General features: G+C 40.6%; 1 protein-coding gene across 5 annotated transcripts in view; it reads right to left on the reverse strand.

Annotated features, from left to right (window-relative positions):
* FAT3 (FAT atypical cadherin 3) overlaps positions 1–16,657 on the reverse strand; it is a 639,398-nt gene that overhangs the window by 483,218 nt on the left and 139,523 nt on the right. For all 5 annotated transcript variants that reach the window (XM_032852827.1, XM_032852826.1, XM_032852825.1 and 2 more), the window contains exon 2: positions 9,467–12,775. In XM_032852827.1, the coding sequence (XP_032708718.1) occupies positions 9,467–12,758 (3,292 nt within the window). In that variant the 5' untranslated portion in view covers positions 12,759–12,775. The remainder of the gene's footprint in view (positions 1–9,466; positions 12,776–16,657) is intronic.

The raw sequence follows: 16,657 nt of genomic DNA on the forward strand, positions 1-16,657 counted from the left end.
CGATCGTTAGATATGTACAGTTGTAACTGAAAGACTTGGTTCTTGCCTCTGGAGTTAAAAGTGAAAGTTCTCTCCTGAAATGTAGCGTACAAGTTATAAACACACCACAATCTTTTTCCTTTGTTGATTAGACTCCCCGAAATGGAATTTACCGGACTCTTTTTGTTTACAGAGCACAGACAAGTAAATGTATCAGCAGAAAAGTTGTCTGTTAGAGCTCACAGGAAAAAGAAACTCAATAGAGATTTTTTTTTTTAAATTTGACACCAGTGTAGAATACTTACATAATATAACCAGTAACAAGCCACTACCATGGAGTAACATGTCTAAACCCTCACCAATAACAAACAAATTTCAATCAAACAGCACTGGGAGAAAACGAAATAATCTTTCTGTACTTTCTATAGAAACAATTGCAAAATTGTTATCCCATGAAGAGGCAATCAAACCAAAAATGCAACCAAAAAAATGTAGGCGAAAGAAAGCATTAGAGAGGTAGGTCAGGAATTTAATCAACAGAATATATTATTTTTCTGAGTTTTGTGGTATTTGCAGTTGTTTGTTGACTTTTAAACTTAAGTGTTGCTGTGATTTACTTCCTTGGTTCAAACAAATACAGTAATTTTATAGTTGTACATTTTTATGCTTTTTCTCAAAGCAGGCACTCCAGATGATACACGGTATGCACTTCAAGCCTCACAAAACTTGGACCTGTTTCCGGGGTCAGACATTCTTTGACAATTAAGCCTGGCTTATATATCATCATCAACTCACTTTAATGCTCTGGTTATCTCTCATACTGTCTTGTCTCCAAATGGAATTTGTAAAAATCATCCTGCAATGCCAAAGGGTGATGCTGAGGCCACAATAAACATGATGAATGGCGAGCACAAGGCACTCACTTACTTTGTGTCACTTACACATCACACAGTTTGTAATTACATGCTCTTCTGTCTCACTGCTAGCCCTTGACTTAATCATGTGTGCATCCTTTTTAGTGCAAAGTACCCTGCCTACAGGGAATTGTGAACTGCAAATGTGGGAATGAGGGAAGATAGAGATGGTAAGAAAAAAGGAAGAAGGGAAATGGAAGGAGAAGAGGCAGTCTTTTTAGAAAGCAAGTGGAGAAAAAACTATGAAAACTGTTTAAGTTCTATTTTATAGATCTTGGGGGTAAACCACATGATGTTTTCACCATAATATCTGTGTGTGTGTGTGTGTGTGTGTGTGTGTGTGTGAGACTTCAATTTTCAGCTTAATTCCTTCAACTTTTATTCACTTTTTGACTCAAGACATTTCATATTCAATATGTTGTTTTAGTTCAGTATTATTCTCACCAACATACTGTTTTTTAAAAGTAACTAAAATATTAACTATATTATGAAAATGAAAATGTGAATTTAATCACAAAGAGAGGCCCTAGAGGAGCCACTAAATCCTCCAACATCCAAAGAGAAAATTGGAGACTCCTATTATATTCAATAGTTTGTATACTGGTGCCCAGAATTTAATATAAATTGAATTGAATCCTACACACAACTCTTTGTAGATTCTGTCTGTTGATAAGACATACTTTCATAAGAACCAGCAAGCTAAAAATACAGACTAGAGCCCATTTTCATTTTCATTTCATTTTCTTTTCAGTGAAACATTGTGAATGTAGTGGCATCACATAAATATTTATCGAACCCTATAATTCTTCAAATATAATGATAAATGACAGTATCCTTCAACGTGCACACAGAACACCTACAAAAAACATTTTTTAGAAGACTGAAATGAGATGCAATCTATCCAAAGGAGAACTGCTAATAGAAGAAGTAGTCATTTGATAGTCTTTGTAACCTCTCCTTACTGGATCTCTGAGGCTTTACTCTCTGTTAACTGAAGAAATAAAAACAATTTAGTATCATACAGCACTGGGCACTCTGACAAGAAGGGCCAGGTAAGTCACTAAAAACTTCCCTTATTGATATAAAAGGAAGATGGATTTCAGAGAAAAGAACTACACAAGTTTTCAGGTTGTTGGCTTGTCACACTATTTGTACTTCCTCTTCATGGTTGTCATTATTTTTATCATTTACTAGTTGCACGGGGATAATAGCAGCTCAAACTTGGTACACAACACAGACATAATTACTGATTTGGACCAAGAATCCTCTATTAAAACCTAAACTGCCTTCAGCCAACAGTTAAGAAAAGGTCAAGAAGAAGGCACCTGCTGAAAGGAGTCATAAAAGCATGCTGTTCATTATTTTTCAGAAGCTTCTAATCCTCGCTCCCACTTGGCTTACATGATAACTACTAAATTCATCTGAATGTTGTGCAGTGTTCAGGGCTCCTCTGGGAAACGTTATTTTCCTCTTAAATAAGTACGATACAAAGTCTGGAGCTAAGGTTAAAAATCCAGAGCCAAGAAAAGTTTCTGCTGTCACTTGATCGTAACTTCTTTCTTCTGGTCCCAAGTGGAAATTTTAAGCGCAAGCTTGGGCCAAAATTCAATGAGTCTCCTTTGACTTAGACGGGTGGTGGTGAAAATATTGCCTTGAAAACAGAATGAGGATGGAGACCGCCTTTTAGTCTGGAATTGTCAGAAATTGTACCAAAGCTGCCAAATAACATCTGTCTTACTCCTCAGCCTGTCAAAGAGGAGTTAAAAGATAAGTTTGGGGAAAAGAAGCTAGAAAGATTAACAACCATCTGTAAGATAAAATAGGATGTCTGGCATCTCTGAATATAAGAAAAAGGAAGCTTGTATATTATTATATTATGTAAGATACGTGCTACTATGGGAATCACTCACTCCTTTAAATACCTGGGCTAGCACTAACAGCTTCTGCAATAACAGAAAGCTCCTCATTTTCCCCACAACACAGATTTTCCTGTTCCTAGTTTTCATTTACCAAACCCCTTGATTCTCTGATGATAGAGACTTCAGGTAAAAGAGTATTAGACTGAGCACTGGTGCTAGCAAACAACTCTTCAGTTGAACTAACTTAAATAAAAGCTACTCAGTTATAGGACTTTATTCTTTTCCTTGGCCACTAGCAGAAGTGTGTCCCTCTCCCTGTAGAAGATCAAGGTACAGCATCACAACATTTGAAAACCTAAAATCTCAATACCACACCATCCATCCAAATCCCTCTTCTTCCCACGTCTGGTGGGAGAAGGTCTTCAGGAAAGCAAAAATTATCTTCTCGTTGTAAACAACACATGGAAATATAAACTAGATAGGGACACAAAGTCCCCTAGTTTCACTTTCTTTTTTCTTGCAAAATGAAAGCAATAGATAATTATGACCTCTCTACTCTTCTTCCTGGCCTCCAGTGGAATGTGCCAATACACATGGCAGCACTGCAGAAATTGGAGTTAATAGGATTTGCTGAAAAACATCAGCCTTTGAAATATTTTGAAACCTAAAAATATGTTTTAAAAATATCTACATAAAAAAATATTTTATCAGGCAGCGTCCTGACAGAAAAGAGACGGCACACTCCCAACCAGGTCATTGAGAAGCATGTAATAAACAGACTATTTACAAAGGCATAGGCAGGGTTTAGAGAAAATAATGCCGCATTACAGGGTTGAAAACAGTGGGGAGCTGTTTCCACCCCTAAGAGGGTATAGCCAAGCCACAGTAACCAGTATGGAAAGAATCAAAGGGATAAATACCCTGACCTAATTCTCTTCTCTACATTCCCAGAGGCAGGACTGACAGATATCAGGGAACAAAGGAGCCCGCAGGCCAAGGAACTCAGGTACCTGGCCACAAGTAGCAGAAAGAATGGTGGGAAATGGATCTGGAGAGGTCAATGGGAGAGAGCTAGTACAGATACTGAACACAATCATAAAGTTATATTCATTTGTTGTTAGAATATATGTTCACTGAAAATAATAATTCGCTTTACAGTGTTTAGTAAGTGTGAGATGTTTCTTCTGGGGGTCTGCGTGAACCCAAATGTACTTGAGGTCTCCTAAGCTTCTGCCAATTGTACCAAAATATTTAAAAATAAAGAGAGCACCCATGCTTTAATCCCATGTGTGTTAGAGGGATACCGGCTGCAGCTTCAATTTAAAGAAAGGTAAATATAAATGTGCACTCTGCCGGGCTGTGCAAGTGTGCAGTAACTCTTCATTCCTCGCCATTCCTCTGTAAGAGAAATATTTTGTGCCCACCTCAATGTTGAGCATGGACCCATGGCCCACTTCAGCTAATGGAATGCGGGCTGGGTCTGAGCAGGGGTTTTAAGAGGCACCACAGACTTCCATCAGCCCTCCTGAGCTTCTCACCTCCCCCCTGAGAATGATAGCATGTCCCAGACAGAGGGTACTCCTTCAGCCCAGATCCTGGATTGGTAGGCCTGTGAGGCAGGCTACGGTTCAACCTGCAGTTGCATCTTTACCTGTTCTCCCAGACTTGGGAGCAAGGAGAAAAACTATTTCCATAAGCCACTGAGATTTTGTGGTTGTTTGTTATGCCGAAATATTACACGTGCTCAACAAAGTTACTATGGCGCGCTTGGGTGGAAAAGGCAGGGAGCTCACGTGAGATCTGGAGTCTACTGTGCTCAGTTTCAGTCCCAGCTCTGAGAACTCCCAGAAGCTGACCCTGATTGAACAAGCCTCACGAAACCCCACCTTCTGGATTCCTGTAACAATTAGAAACATCACCCACAAAGCACCTAGCACAGTGCCTGGCACCTAACAGATATCTGGTGAAGAAAGAAATTATATAAGTAGCAGTAATGGACAGCCAAAATAGCTTCCCATATATGTGCTGAACTAGAAGCTGTTTATCCCAATTAAAATATTTTTTAACTTCAGATAAATAAAACTGTAAGGGCCTATTCAGCCAGAGTAGCCCCAACCCGGTTGAACTGCCATTTTGCTGTAAAGCTTAAATTGACCTTGCCCCCCCCCCCCCCAGAGGAACTTATTTAAACAAGTCCCGGAAACCAGCTTCAGGTAACAAAAGTCTGGACATAAGGATGGGTCAGACCAGGTGGAGACATCAGTAGCATACTGTCTCCCTAGCTACCAAGGAGTAGGGGGCCTCCACCCTTTGGAATCCTTTCGGCGCCAATCCCAATCAAGGTGTAATAGGCTGGTTCAAATGTCTACTAGGGTAAATTGTAACTCAATTGGTCACCTAGCATCACTATGGAGTTACCTGTGTGTGTCACAATCTCACTGGTCACCTGTGAGTGGCCAGGCCCGACCGCATGGTTTTTGCCATTAAAAGCTAGACTGTGAAACAGAAAAGGGTCGCCCTCTCTTGTAAGAGGTGCGACCCCGAACGTTAGGTTAGATTCTTGGTGCTTGGCGGGAAATAAAGCTTTGCTTGACCTTCGCTTTGTGTCAGTCTTGCTCCTTTAATCACGGACCCATTATTGGGGCATAACAAAAACAATGAAATCATTGCTCTAGTTCGCAGCTTACGAAGGACTCTAACAAAAAAAAATCACAGTTTTAAAAAAGTACAACGTGCTCTTTCTAAACCTTCTAAAACTTCTGAGTAGTCAAGAATATGAATTCCTGTTGTGTCAGACAATAAGAATGCATTCTTTGTGAAGGAAAAATGATTAAATTGCATCTTCCAGACTAGTAATTTAAATTGTGATCAAACCCACTGTAGCTGGGGGCCTCCCACTTAATTTACTGTGAACATTTACTGTGAACATTATTAAACATTTATTAAATGCCGATGCATGGTTAAAAAAAAAATTCAAAGGTAAGGTTTTGTTCACTGAGCACCCCCTCGCCCCCCCCCAAAAAAAGAGCAAGAGCATAAAACTACTAAATGGATCAGCTACTCCCAGTATATGCAGTTTTACAAAACACAAGCATGGCAATTACCAAACCACAGAAATAGATTTTTGATCCATTGGGAATGCATTCAGAAAGCGATCACCACTAATGAATAATAGAAGATTTATTTGGATTGTAAAACTTGACTAGAAAAGAAATTTATCTAAAATACGAGGTCAATTTCCTGCCTTTCAAAAGAAGAAGGAAAAGGGCTTTATACGAAAGATCTAATCTGGGAGACATTCTCTAAGGAGCCCAAGTAAGATTCAGGCTGGTGTTTCTGAGCCATGTATAGAAGGAATGCTTGGAGGGCTTAAAGGAAGATCCCCTGGGGCTGCTACCCCACACCTAGCGATATGGAATCTTTGGGGGAAGGGCCCAGGAATCTGCATCTGTTAACAAACTCTCCCAGATTCATGTGCACTCCTAAATTTGAGAACAACTAGACAATGAAAGCCATTAAATAGCCTTTGGCAGCTGACTTAAAGGTTCTTGAAAGACCAAAAAACAAAAACAAATAACAAAAACAAACAAACAAAAACACCCAAACAAGTTTAGTCCATTCTATGCCAAAGGACCAAACTAAGACAACAGAGTCTGGACTTGAGATTCAGTAACAGCCGCGGGGCTAAACAGCCATTCCTTCTGCCAGCAGGTCAAGCCACATTTTTTAGCACTTGGAGGCAAAGAGCTAATGGATGCCTCCACAGTAATGCAAACCCAACAGCACCACGGTAATGCCTTCTCCTGTTGGACACACATTTGCCAAAGCTCTCCTCAACCCCAGCATCTTGCCGGCACAAGTCTTGGCAATCATTCTTCGTCAGTTTCCTGGGCTTGCAAATTAACACATTCAGAAGGTGAGAGGGGAGGAAGTAAGATGGTTCAGGATATTATTACACAGAAATTCTAAATTCATAAATAATATCAACATCCAGTCCTATAATATACCTAGAGAAAAACAGTTTTGCTTTCTAAGAGAAGGTAAAAATGATATGTGAAGGGGGTTAAAAAAAAAAATTGCTACTATAGTTTTAAAATTAAAAATCCTCTGGAGAGCGCCTGGGTGGCTCAGTGGGTTAAGCAGCTGCCTCCGGCTCAGGTCATGATCTCCGAGTCCTGGGATTGAGTCCCGCATCAGGTTCTCTGCTCAGCAGGGAGCCTGCTTCCCTCTCTCTCTCTCTGCCTGCCTCTCTGCCTCCTTGTGATCTCTGCCTTTCAAATAAATAAATAAATAAATAAAATCTTTAAAAAAAAAAAATAAAATAAAATAATAAAAAAAGAATAAAAATCCTCTGGAGAAGTAAAGCAGAATGTGTAGTGAATGCAAAGAAAAGGGCACCCAGTTAAAATGGAGAGACAGGTGGGTTCTAGATACATCTATGTCCTCCAGATATGACCTCACCTAACTAACTTAGCTATGCTTTAACCTAAAAGACTTAATGTTTTTTGAATAAGCATCTTAAGTCACAAAGCAATGTCCAAATGTAAGTAGTGTTATTACAATCCATGGCAAAATTTATTTTATACAGTCCAGAATATACTAGAATAAAGTCAGAGCGATGAGGGGTTTTGTTTGCTTGTTTGTTTTGTTTTAACAGAGACAAAGGACAACAAACTCTTGGCATCAAGAATTGTGAGGTAAGCTATACCATCAGATGAAACTATACACACATTTTCTGAAATCACACCCAAGATGAGAACAATCAACATGGAACAAATAAGGGAAAGCTACGCCACTTTCACCAGCGTACACCTGCTCTTCCCTGCACCAAGCTACACCAGCATGAAACTTCCAAACAAAACCAAGTCAATGTGGCTGAAGCAGTCCTCCACGTAGCAGTGGCTAATGATTCCACCTGACACCTTCCTGTTTGGCCTACCTTACCCACCTCCATCTGAGTCCCAAGGAGAAGCTTCTTCCACTGGAGAGCCACAGACAATGAGACAAGGAGGAAAAAGGAAGGGTGACTAATGGCCAGTGCCATCAGTCAATGAACCCAGGGCTATAAGGACTTTGAAAACGGTTTAACACGTACTGCCTGATAGATTTTGAATCAACACCAAATTCAAGTATATCTGGAAACATGAGGAAGCCCATATGTGTCTTTAGGCACCAGACGGCACACTATACAGCAGTTAACTTAGAGCTGAGCTTGAAATGAGGCTCCAAGTTATCAGTCTTCTCTGCATATCAGTTCACGACTTGATGATTATTTTTTCTACCTCATGGGGCAGTTGGGATCATTAAAGAAGACCCTATTATAAAATCCTTCACATAGTGTTGTGCCCACCTTAAGGACTCCATGAGGTCATTAGTGGTAGCAAAGTAATAGCACAGAGTAGACACTCAGTAAACATACTCCCCTCCTCATTCTGTATTTCAATGATGAAAATATATTCCAGTTGAATGAAAAATGATACACAATAAAATACAGTGTGTAGATAAATCAGAATTTAATTTCCTTGACATTTGTCTTTTCCTTCATTATGGCTATGGAGACCAATTTTACCATTTACACTGGCCATAATTAGAGCCCGTGTATATAAAAATTACAGTTTAAATTTGTGATGATAACTTCTATCCAGTAGTTAATACAATTTCTCAAGTCCTTTTTCCACCACTATAATAACACCCCCCACGACCTGTTTTAATTATCATCATTATTACTAGGAACAAAGCACTCTGTGAGTGTTGCAGAAAATGAGTTAATATATATAAGTGTACCTTGAAAACTGTGAACAGCTAATATTACCATTTATTTGAGAACAGAGAAGACAGAGGCCTGTCTTGAGATAACTAATCAAGATGCTAATCAAGGAACACACACACACGCACATGTCCGGGCACATGTCCATTTAAAGAAAAGTAACAACAATAACAAGAAAAGAAAAATGTGTGTGTGTGTGTGTGTGTGTGTGTATCTGTATCTATAATGAAAAGTAAATAAAAAGGTGGGAGACAATGAAAATATTGGGGCAATTTTTCCCCATATTTTTAAAATGTTTCTATAAAACAATCAATTCTTACAAATAAAGTCTGAAAATCCATTTCTTCTGAGTACAATCGACAACATGCTCCCTCCAGCCTCTCATGAAAACATTTGTAGAAACACACTGCCATATGTTAATTAAGTATTTCCAGTGCAAATCCCTGTCATTCAAAGGCCAGATGTGCCCTGTGAAACATCAAAGGCCAGGCAATGCTGCAAAACCACTTCAGCAAAGCTGTACTAGCAAGGGAAAGATCCTTGTGTAGAAGACCCATTCCAAAATCCACTTCACACTTATGATTTAAAGCCAATTCAAATGTAATTTACTTTATCAGGGCCCTTAATTTCGTGAAGGTCAGAAGTGCAATCAACAGAGGTGAAAACTGCCTATGCTTATCAAAAGATAACCTGGTAATAGTGCTGAACAAGAAAAACAAAAAACAGGAAACAGGACTCCCATTGAAAACCACGGTTAGAACCACTGTATAAAACATGCCCTCTCACAAACCAATGCATTCTGACAGAAAGCTTTCACTTGAGTCATCTCTGTACCAAATGCAAACTCACTTGTCATTCTTTTTCAGTGGGAGAATATTCCTTTTCTTCTCCAATGTTACAGCTCGTGAGACGGGAAACGACAGTTGGGCACAAACTAGTAAACTTACCACTCTCGTCATCTATATTGAACCTTCCGAGACCACTGCCATCCCTGATGGAGTACTGGATCTCTCCATCCCTCCCAGAGTCGTCATCTTGGGCAGCCACCTGCAGCACACTTGTTCCAATGCGTGAGTTTTCTTTTACAGATCCAACGACAGCAAAGTCTGGGAAGTAGGGAGTGTGGAGGTTTTCATTGACATCCACCACCTCCACCTCAACAAAGGAAACAGAAGACAGAGAGACCGGTCGCCCTTTGTCTTTGGCCCGAACGGTGAGGTTATAGAATTGTTGCTTTTCATAGTCCAGCTCTTTGCTCAAGCGAATGGCACCACTTGCTTTATCTATTTCAAATCTCCCATTATAGTCATTGACCAAAGAATAGCGCACTTGACCCCCTAGCCCAAGATCCGGATCATGGGTCTCCAGCCAAGCAATGACAGTGCCAACAGGGAGATCTTCCAGAACCTTCACACTATAGCTACTGGGAATGAAAGCCGGGGAACAGTCATTGACATCATCCAAAAAAACCTTAAGGGTGACAACGGAAAACAGCTGCTGGCCACTTTCTGCCCTGTCTCGAGCTTCTATTTTTAAAGAGTAGTTTGCTTTAGATTCCCGGTCCAACTGGTCGGCTACATAGACAATTCCAGTTGAGCTGTTGATAGCAAACTGCTGTGTATCTGTCAACACTGAGTAAGTTACTTCCCCATTAGAACCCAAGTCTTTGTCTCTGGCTTCCACTTGAATTATCTCAGTTCCAATACTTGAACTTTCAAGAATGTTAACTGAGTAACTGTCTTGGAGAAAAATTGGGCTGTTGTCATTTGCATCCTCCACATTGATGGTCAGCAACCTCCATGAAGATTTTTGTGGATTGCCTAAGTCATAGATGGTGATATTAAGGAGATAGAGGTCTGTGTGCTCTCGGTCCATTGGCAGAAGGACTTTAAGTTGCCCAGTCTCCATGTCGATATTAAAGCAACTGTCCGTGTTCCCGTCAGATATTGTAAATAGCACCTTTCCATTGAAGCCAGAGTCAGCGTCATAGGCTTTAATCTTCAGGATGTCGGCACCAACAGGCAGATTCTCCTTCACAGCCACATCAGAAGGAAATGACTTGTCAAAATGTGGTCCTTGCCTATTAACTGAATAAAAGTCAAGAAATCCGTCTTCCAGGTTGAGTTTCCCATTTGCTTTTGCCTTAATGAGCAGTTTCTCTGCCAGCTTTTGAGCCACGCGAGTTTCTCTGCAACTAAAGCTCTTTGAAGACACCTTCCCATGTAGGACTGAAATGTTAACAGATATGGGGTCCGCAAAATTCTCTCCATCGGTTGCTGTAATCCTAAGGGCAAAATTACCATTTTTGATGCCAGAATTCATCAGCGACTTTTTAAGCTGTAAAACCCCGGAGTCTGGGTTTAAATAAAAGAAACCAAGTTCATTTCCAGAGATGATTTTGTACTTTACAAGTTCAAGTTCATCAATATCAATTGCAGAGACAGCTGTGATGTGACCCCCGACTGGAAAGTCGTAGGAAATAACTCCCTGGCAAGCCACTTTCTCAAAGAGAGGGCTGTTGTCATTGACATTTCCTATTCGAATAGTCACATTTACTTCACTTTCATGGCGGTATGGCGAGCCCCAGTCGGAGGCTCTTACGATGAACCTGTAAGTCTCTGGGGAGGATTCAAAATCCAATTCTTCAGTTGTGCTAATAACACCTGTAAACTGGTTAATGGCAAATGGTAACAAATTCAGACTGGCAATACTATAGGTGATGTACCCATTTTCTCCTTTATCCTTATCAGAAGCTGAAACCATCAGAACACTTGTGCCCACTGGGACGCTTTCATTCACAAAAGCATCGTACAGTGCCTGCTGAAATTCTGGGGTGTGGTCATTCGCATCTTCTATGCCAACGGTGACTTGTGCTTTTAAATCTCCTTCCTTGTTTGTCACTCCCAGCTTATACACCTCCTTCTTAACAGTATTCAGTGGCTGTGCTGTGACAATCAGGCCAGACCGAGGATTAATTTTGAAGTACTGTGCATCCTCACCAGGAGATAATCTGTATTCCACATCGAGCGGTTCGGGACTTAATTTTACTATGGCAACCACGACACCAGGAGGGGAGAATTCACTAATGCTCACATCATACGTTTCTTTTTCAAATCTAACTGGGACAGTGTCTCTTTGGGGATTGGCAATGTGGACAATCTTCGCTGCTGAAAATTTCTGGGGGGACCCCTTATCTTTTGCTTGAAGAGTGAGGTTGTAGCCATAAGGAAAACTCCCCCAGTCGACCTTCTTTCTCTCCTTAATCTTGTATTCATTCATCCACCTGCCTTCCTTAGCCAGGAAGAACTGATCTAAAGGATCCCCAGCCACAATGGAAACAGACTCAATTTCTCCATTGGCCCCTTCATCTAGGTCATCGACTGTCACCACCGCGTATGTCGGCTCTTTGTCCAGCGAGAAAGGAACATGAGTGACCACATGGAGAGTTGGGGCGTGTTCATTTACACGTTCAATGTGAACATAAAGCTTCGCAGTACTGCTCACTCCGTTGTTTCCATAGAGTTTCATCCCCCGGTCCACAGCCAAAATCTCCAGATCGTACCTATTCTTTTCATCATAATTTAACCGCCCACTTAAAGAGATGACACCACTTGTGGGGTGGACTGAAAAGAGATCAACTTTGTTTTTAAAGTAGTAGTAGAATTCTCCATTGGAGCCTATATCAGCGTCTGTGGCAGTCACCTGGGCAACACTAGTCCTTAAAGGGGTGCTTTCTGCTATTGTAACAGAGTATGTTGTGGGTGAAAACAAGGGTCGCAGGTCATTCATATCTAAAACCTGTATGTTCACTTTGGTCCATGCTTCCAGATCCTCTCCTCTGACAGAACCTTTGACTATCAATAAATAATTGTCCTGAATCTCCCGATTCAATATGGCCGAATTGCCACCTTTAGTTCTTATTCTGAGGAAACAGAAGTCTGCAATGATGACTTCCTCTGCTTTGAAGAAGCCTTCCTCATCTCCAGATACAATTCTGTATTTGACATCCCACGACAGATCTATTAAGGTGATGCCCATCCTACCCTGGCTGTGGACGTAGGTCCTTGCGGCTGAGTTCTCACACACGGTAGCATTGTACACAGGGTGAGTGAAGTGGAAGCCCAGGGGCCCGGTCTCTGGCAGCCCCTGGGACACTGTGGCCAGAAGCTTGAGAAGCAGGAGGATGAGGCAAGAAGGGGGAGGCCTTGTACCCACACAGTATCCCATAGTTATATCCATCGCATCATACCTCCATCCTGGAAGGGGGGGAGAAAGAGAGAGAAAAATAAATTAATCTACGGGAAAGTGGGAGAAGATGTAGGAACTCGCTGCGATGAAATGGTGCTTTTTAAAAACTTCATTATAAAATCTTCTTACCAAACGTCAGTGTGAAAAAAAAAATTAGAGACCTCATCATACTAGATGGCAAGGAGTTCAAAATCACTAAGGTTTAACTTTACATAGTTTGAGCTTTTTAAATCACACTTTTATAGTGCTGCTGGAATTCTTCATTGGTACAAGATTCCTTCCATTCTGAAGGTCAGTTTAGAGATATCCCTAGAAGCCTTAAAAAAATGCATCTACCTTTCACTTAGAATTATCTTCTAGGCAATTACCCAGTGGAAGTAACTAGACAAGTGTACATTTAATGTACAGATTAAAAGACAAAAGAACTGAAAAGAAACTAGATGTCTATCAATCAAGAATCAAATAATTTTTGGTGCATTCATAAAATGAAATACTATGCAGCCATTAAAAATAATTATTTTTCAAATGTGGTAAGATATAATGCAGAGTGCAAAAAAGATCATAAAACAGTGTGGGTGGTTATGATTGTATTAGTATTTAAACATTTCAATGCACAACTGCAATTTTACATTTAAAAAGGATTAACTGTGTTGTGGAATCTGGAGGACTATTTGTTTTTCTGATATTTTTCCAAGTAACACTATTCACCAATGGTTATATGATTACATTTATAACTATGAACTTTTAAAGAAATTCTTACCAGGCATCATAGTCATTTTTTGTTGTGCTGACTTTAAAACTGACCAAGATTTATACAGAATACAATATCGTGAGGCTGAGAATTCAGGCCCCCTAGAAACACATACGACATAATTTAATTCTGTTGAAGTAATCACCATTTATCATTAATAAATGATAAATTTATGGCATCTCTGCATGGTTATCTCCTTTCTGGTTTTAAACTAGTTCCAATTATCAGCTATCAGCTGAACAATCATGTTAAGTTTAACATCTTAAAATATTATCAATTGTAGGGTGCCTGGGTGGCTCAGTGGGTTAAACCCTCTGCCTTCAGCTCAGGTCATGATCTCGGGGTCCTGGGATCGAGCCCCACATTGGGCTCTCTGCTTCTTCTTCTTCTCTCTCTCTCTCTCTGCCTGCGTCTCTGCCTACTTGTGATCTCTGTCAAATAAAACAAATAAAATCTTTTTAAAAATATTATCAATTGTTTTTGTACTTTATAAAACACTTTCATAGCTAGGGTTGGCAAGGCACATGTTATTATACCCTTTTTGTAGATGAGACTAGACAATGTCATTCTCCTAGTGGTAGAGTCAGGATTAGAACCCAAGCCCTCAGGCCATCCCCAAGGCTTTCTCATTTCTTTTTTCCAACTCTGCCTTACAGAAGACTCTAAAGCCAATTTCTGGGCATGTGTTTGCCTGGTTCCAACCGAAGATGAAATACGCCTTGTTGGTGTCATCTGTTGAAGAAACTCGGGAAACAGGAGTAGTAAGTTTAAAGACTACAGTTTAATAGAGGGATATCATAAACAGAATAGGTAGTACAAATGAATAGTGGAAAGATGAGATAACTTTTTATAAAAGGAAAGAAGTTAATTTCACATGTAATTGCTTTGGTTGCCCGTCCTTAGGCAGCGGCCCACATGCTAAGTGTGCGAAGCAGTAAGTCGGCTTAGTAGGCTCAAATATCCTCCCCCAAAGAATGGAGGCCCCACGGGACCAGCGCATTTAGAGCTGCCCCTTTGTGGAGCACACTCGGCTAACACATGGGCGTGAGAGGGCCCTCTTTAGGGACCACAGATACAAACCAGCAGAAGCTTTATTAATACCGCATGCAACTCAATAGACTCTTACTTCATCATCTGAGAACGTTCCAAAGTAGAGGAGAGATTTTTAGGTTCCCACTCTGAATGGAATGGGATGAGACAACACTCTTACAGGGAATGACCAGAGGCCATGGATAGTCTCTCAGTGGAGAAAACTGGGGATACTCCCAGCATCTCCAAAGAAATACAAATTCAGATTCTGCCTCATTTAGCATTGGCTCTTCTACGCCAAGGGCACAGCCTACAAGCATGATTTTGCTGATACTTTGCCCACAGAGTCCAGACTCTGTGGTCATCAGAGAAAATCTTTTTTTTTCCTTAAAAGATTTATTTATTTACTTACTTACTTAATTACTTACTTACTTGTCAGAAAGTGAGAGAGAGAGCACAACAGGGAGAGCGGCAGGCAGAGGGAGAAGTAGACTCCCCGCTGAGCAAGGAGCCCTATGCCGGGCTCCATCCCAGTACCCTAAGATCATGACCTGACCCAAAGGCAGACACTTAACCAATTGAGCCACCCAGGTATCTCCTCTCTGGTCATCAAGGAAGAAAACAGCCCTGATGGTAAATTCATCTCAGATGAACCTTTCTTAATCTATCTTGCACCCCATCTTCACCCCTGACTTAAGAGAGGAGCTGTGTCTGTGCCTCAATCTATGACCAGCATCACCCGGCCCACACGAGACACACAGGACATCAAGGTACTGATGGAACCGGGGGCCCAGAGGCCTTTCACGTGCTCTGTTTCCAAACCCCAGAAAGTACACACATCTCACTTCCGGAAACAGACTCAAGAAATTACATGAACTCACAGAAGACTTAAAGATCATCAGGTTTGATTTCCTGGGTTTACAGATAAGGACACCAAGACCCATTAGAATAAAGAGACTCACTAAGGCGGGGTCTCAGGACTGCCAGGTTCAGAGCTGATACTAGGTGGAAACACTGCATCAATTGAATTAGTTTCTCTTTGAGTTATGTAACAATTTGAGGGCTGTGGTTTATCATGGCTTTGCAGGGTTCTTAGTCTTCTGACACTTTGTTAATCTCCCTGGTGCTACTCCCACCTCTAAGTAGTTAACTGTAAGTAAACATTTAAGTGCCCTGGGGGACAGTTACTTCTAAAAACCAGTTACTTCCGGTGAATCGTTCATAATGCAGAACTCTGTCATAATATGGAAAAAAAAATCATTCGATTTAACCCTTCAAAAGTTGGAAACTTTGCATACTGAGTCTTTCAGCAGGGCACACTGCTACGATGTTTTCCTTACAAAACGGAATCTTATATGCAAGTAGAGAAAAACTACAATCCACGCTGAAATGGCACAGTATTGTTGTGTACAAAAATTTGGATTTAACTCCAAAAACCTGAGCAGGACTAAGCTTGTCAGCTTCAGTTGTGGAGACCAAAATATGTCATCAAGTTTTGGTATCTTTATTTTGGGGGGAAAAAAAGTTCTATCTGGCACCAACTATTTTTTAAAAACCTGCAGATTTTTCCATTGACTTAGAAAATAAGTGAGTGCTGAAAATGAGGAATTCTGTAAAATTCTGCAAAGTAAACACTAGAATAAGATTTTGGCTCCTTCTTTTTTTAGCATGCTAAGACAACTGTTAAGCTGTTTTTTTAAAAACAAAACAAAACAAAACAAAACAGTGTGCTTTTCCAAAAAGCCAAGCTATTTGTGAAGCCAATATGATAGTTACGGTGTTTTAGATGCTCTGCACATTGATTTATTCTACTGCTTCTGGATTAAACAAAGCACTTAGTTCCCAACCTCAGAGCCTATTTTCTATGACTTAGCAACATAATCAATATTTTTTGATATAATCTCCAAAGAAATCATCAAGCCATCAATCTTGGAGACATTTATTTTTCAGAGCAGTGGGCTGGGCCTCCCCCATCCTGCCCTGGGAGGCCTGAGAGAGAGTGGATCCTAGCCTTCAACTCAGAAGGCCATGCAGATTTTTCTTTCCAGGGATGAATAAATACGGGTGACCTCAGGGACAGCTCCCAGCTCTTACAAAGGCCACCTCTCTG

Source organism: Lontra canadensis, unplaced genomic scaffold (genome assembly GCF_010015895.1).
Source record: "Lontra canadensis isolate GAN:19392208 unplaced genomic scaffold, GSC_riverotter_1.0 scaffold7, whole genome shotgun sequence".
Lineage (NCBI taxonomy): Eukaryota > Metazoa > Chordata > Mammalia > Carnivora > Mustelidae > Lontra > Lontra canadensis.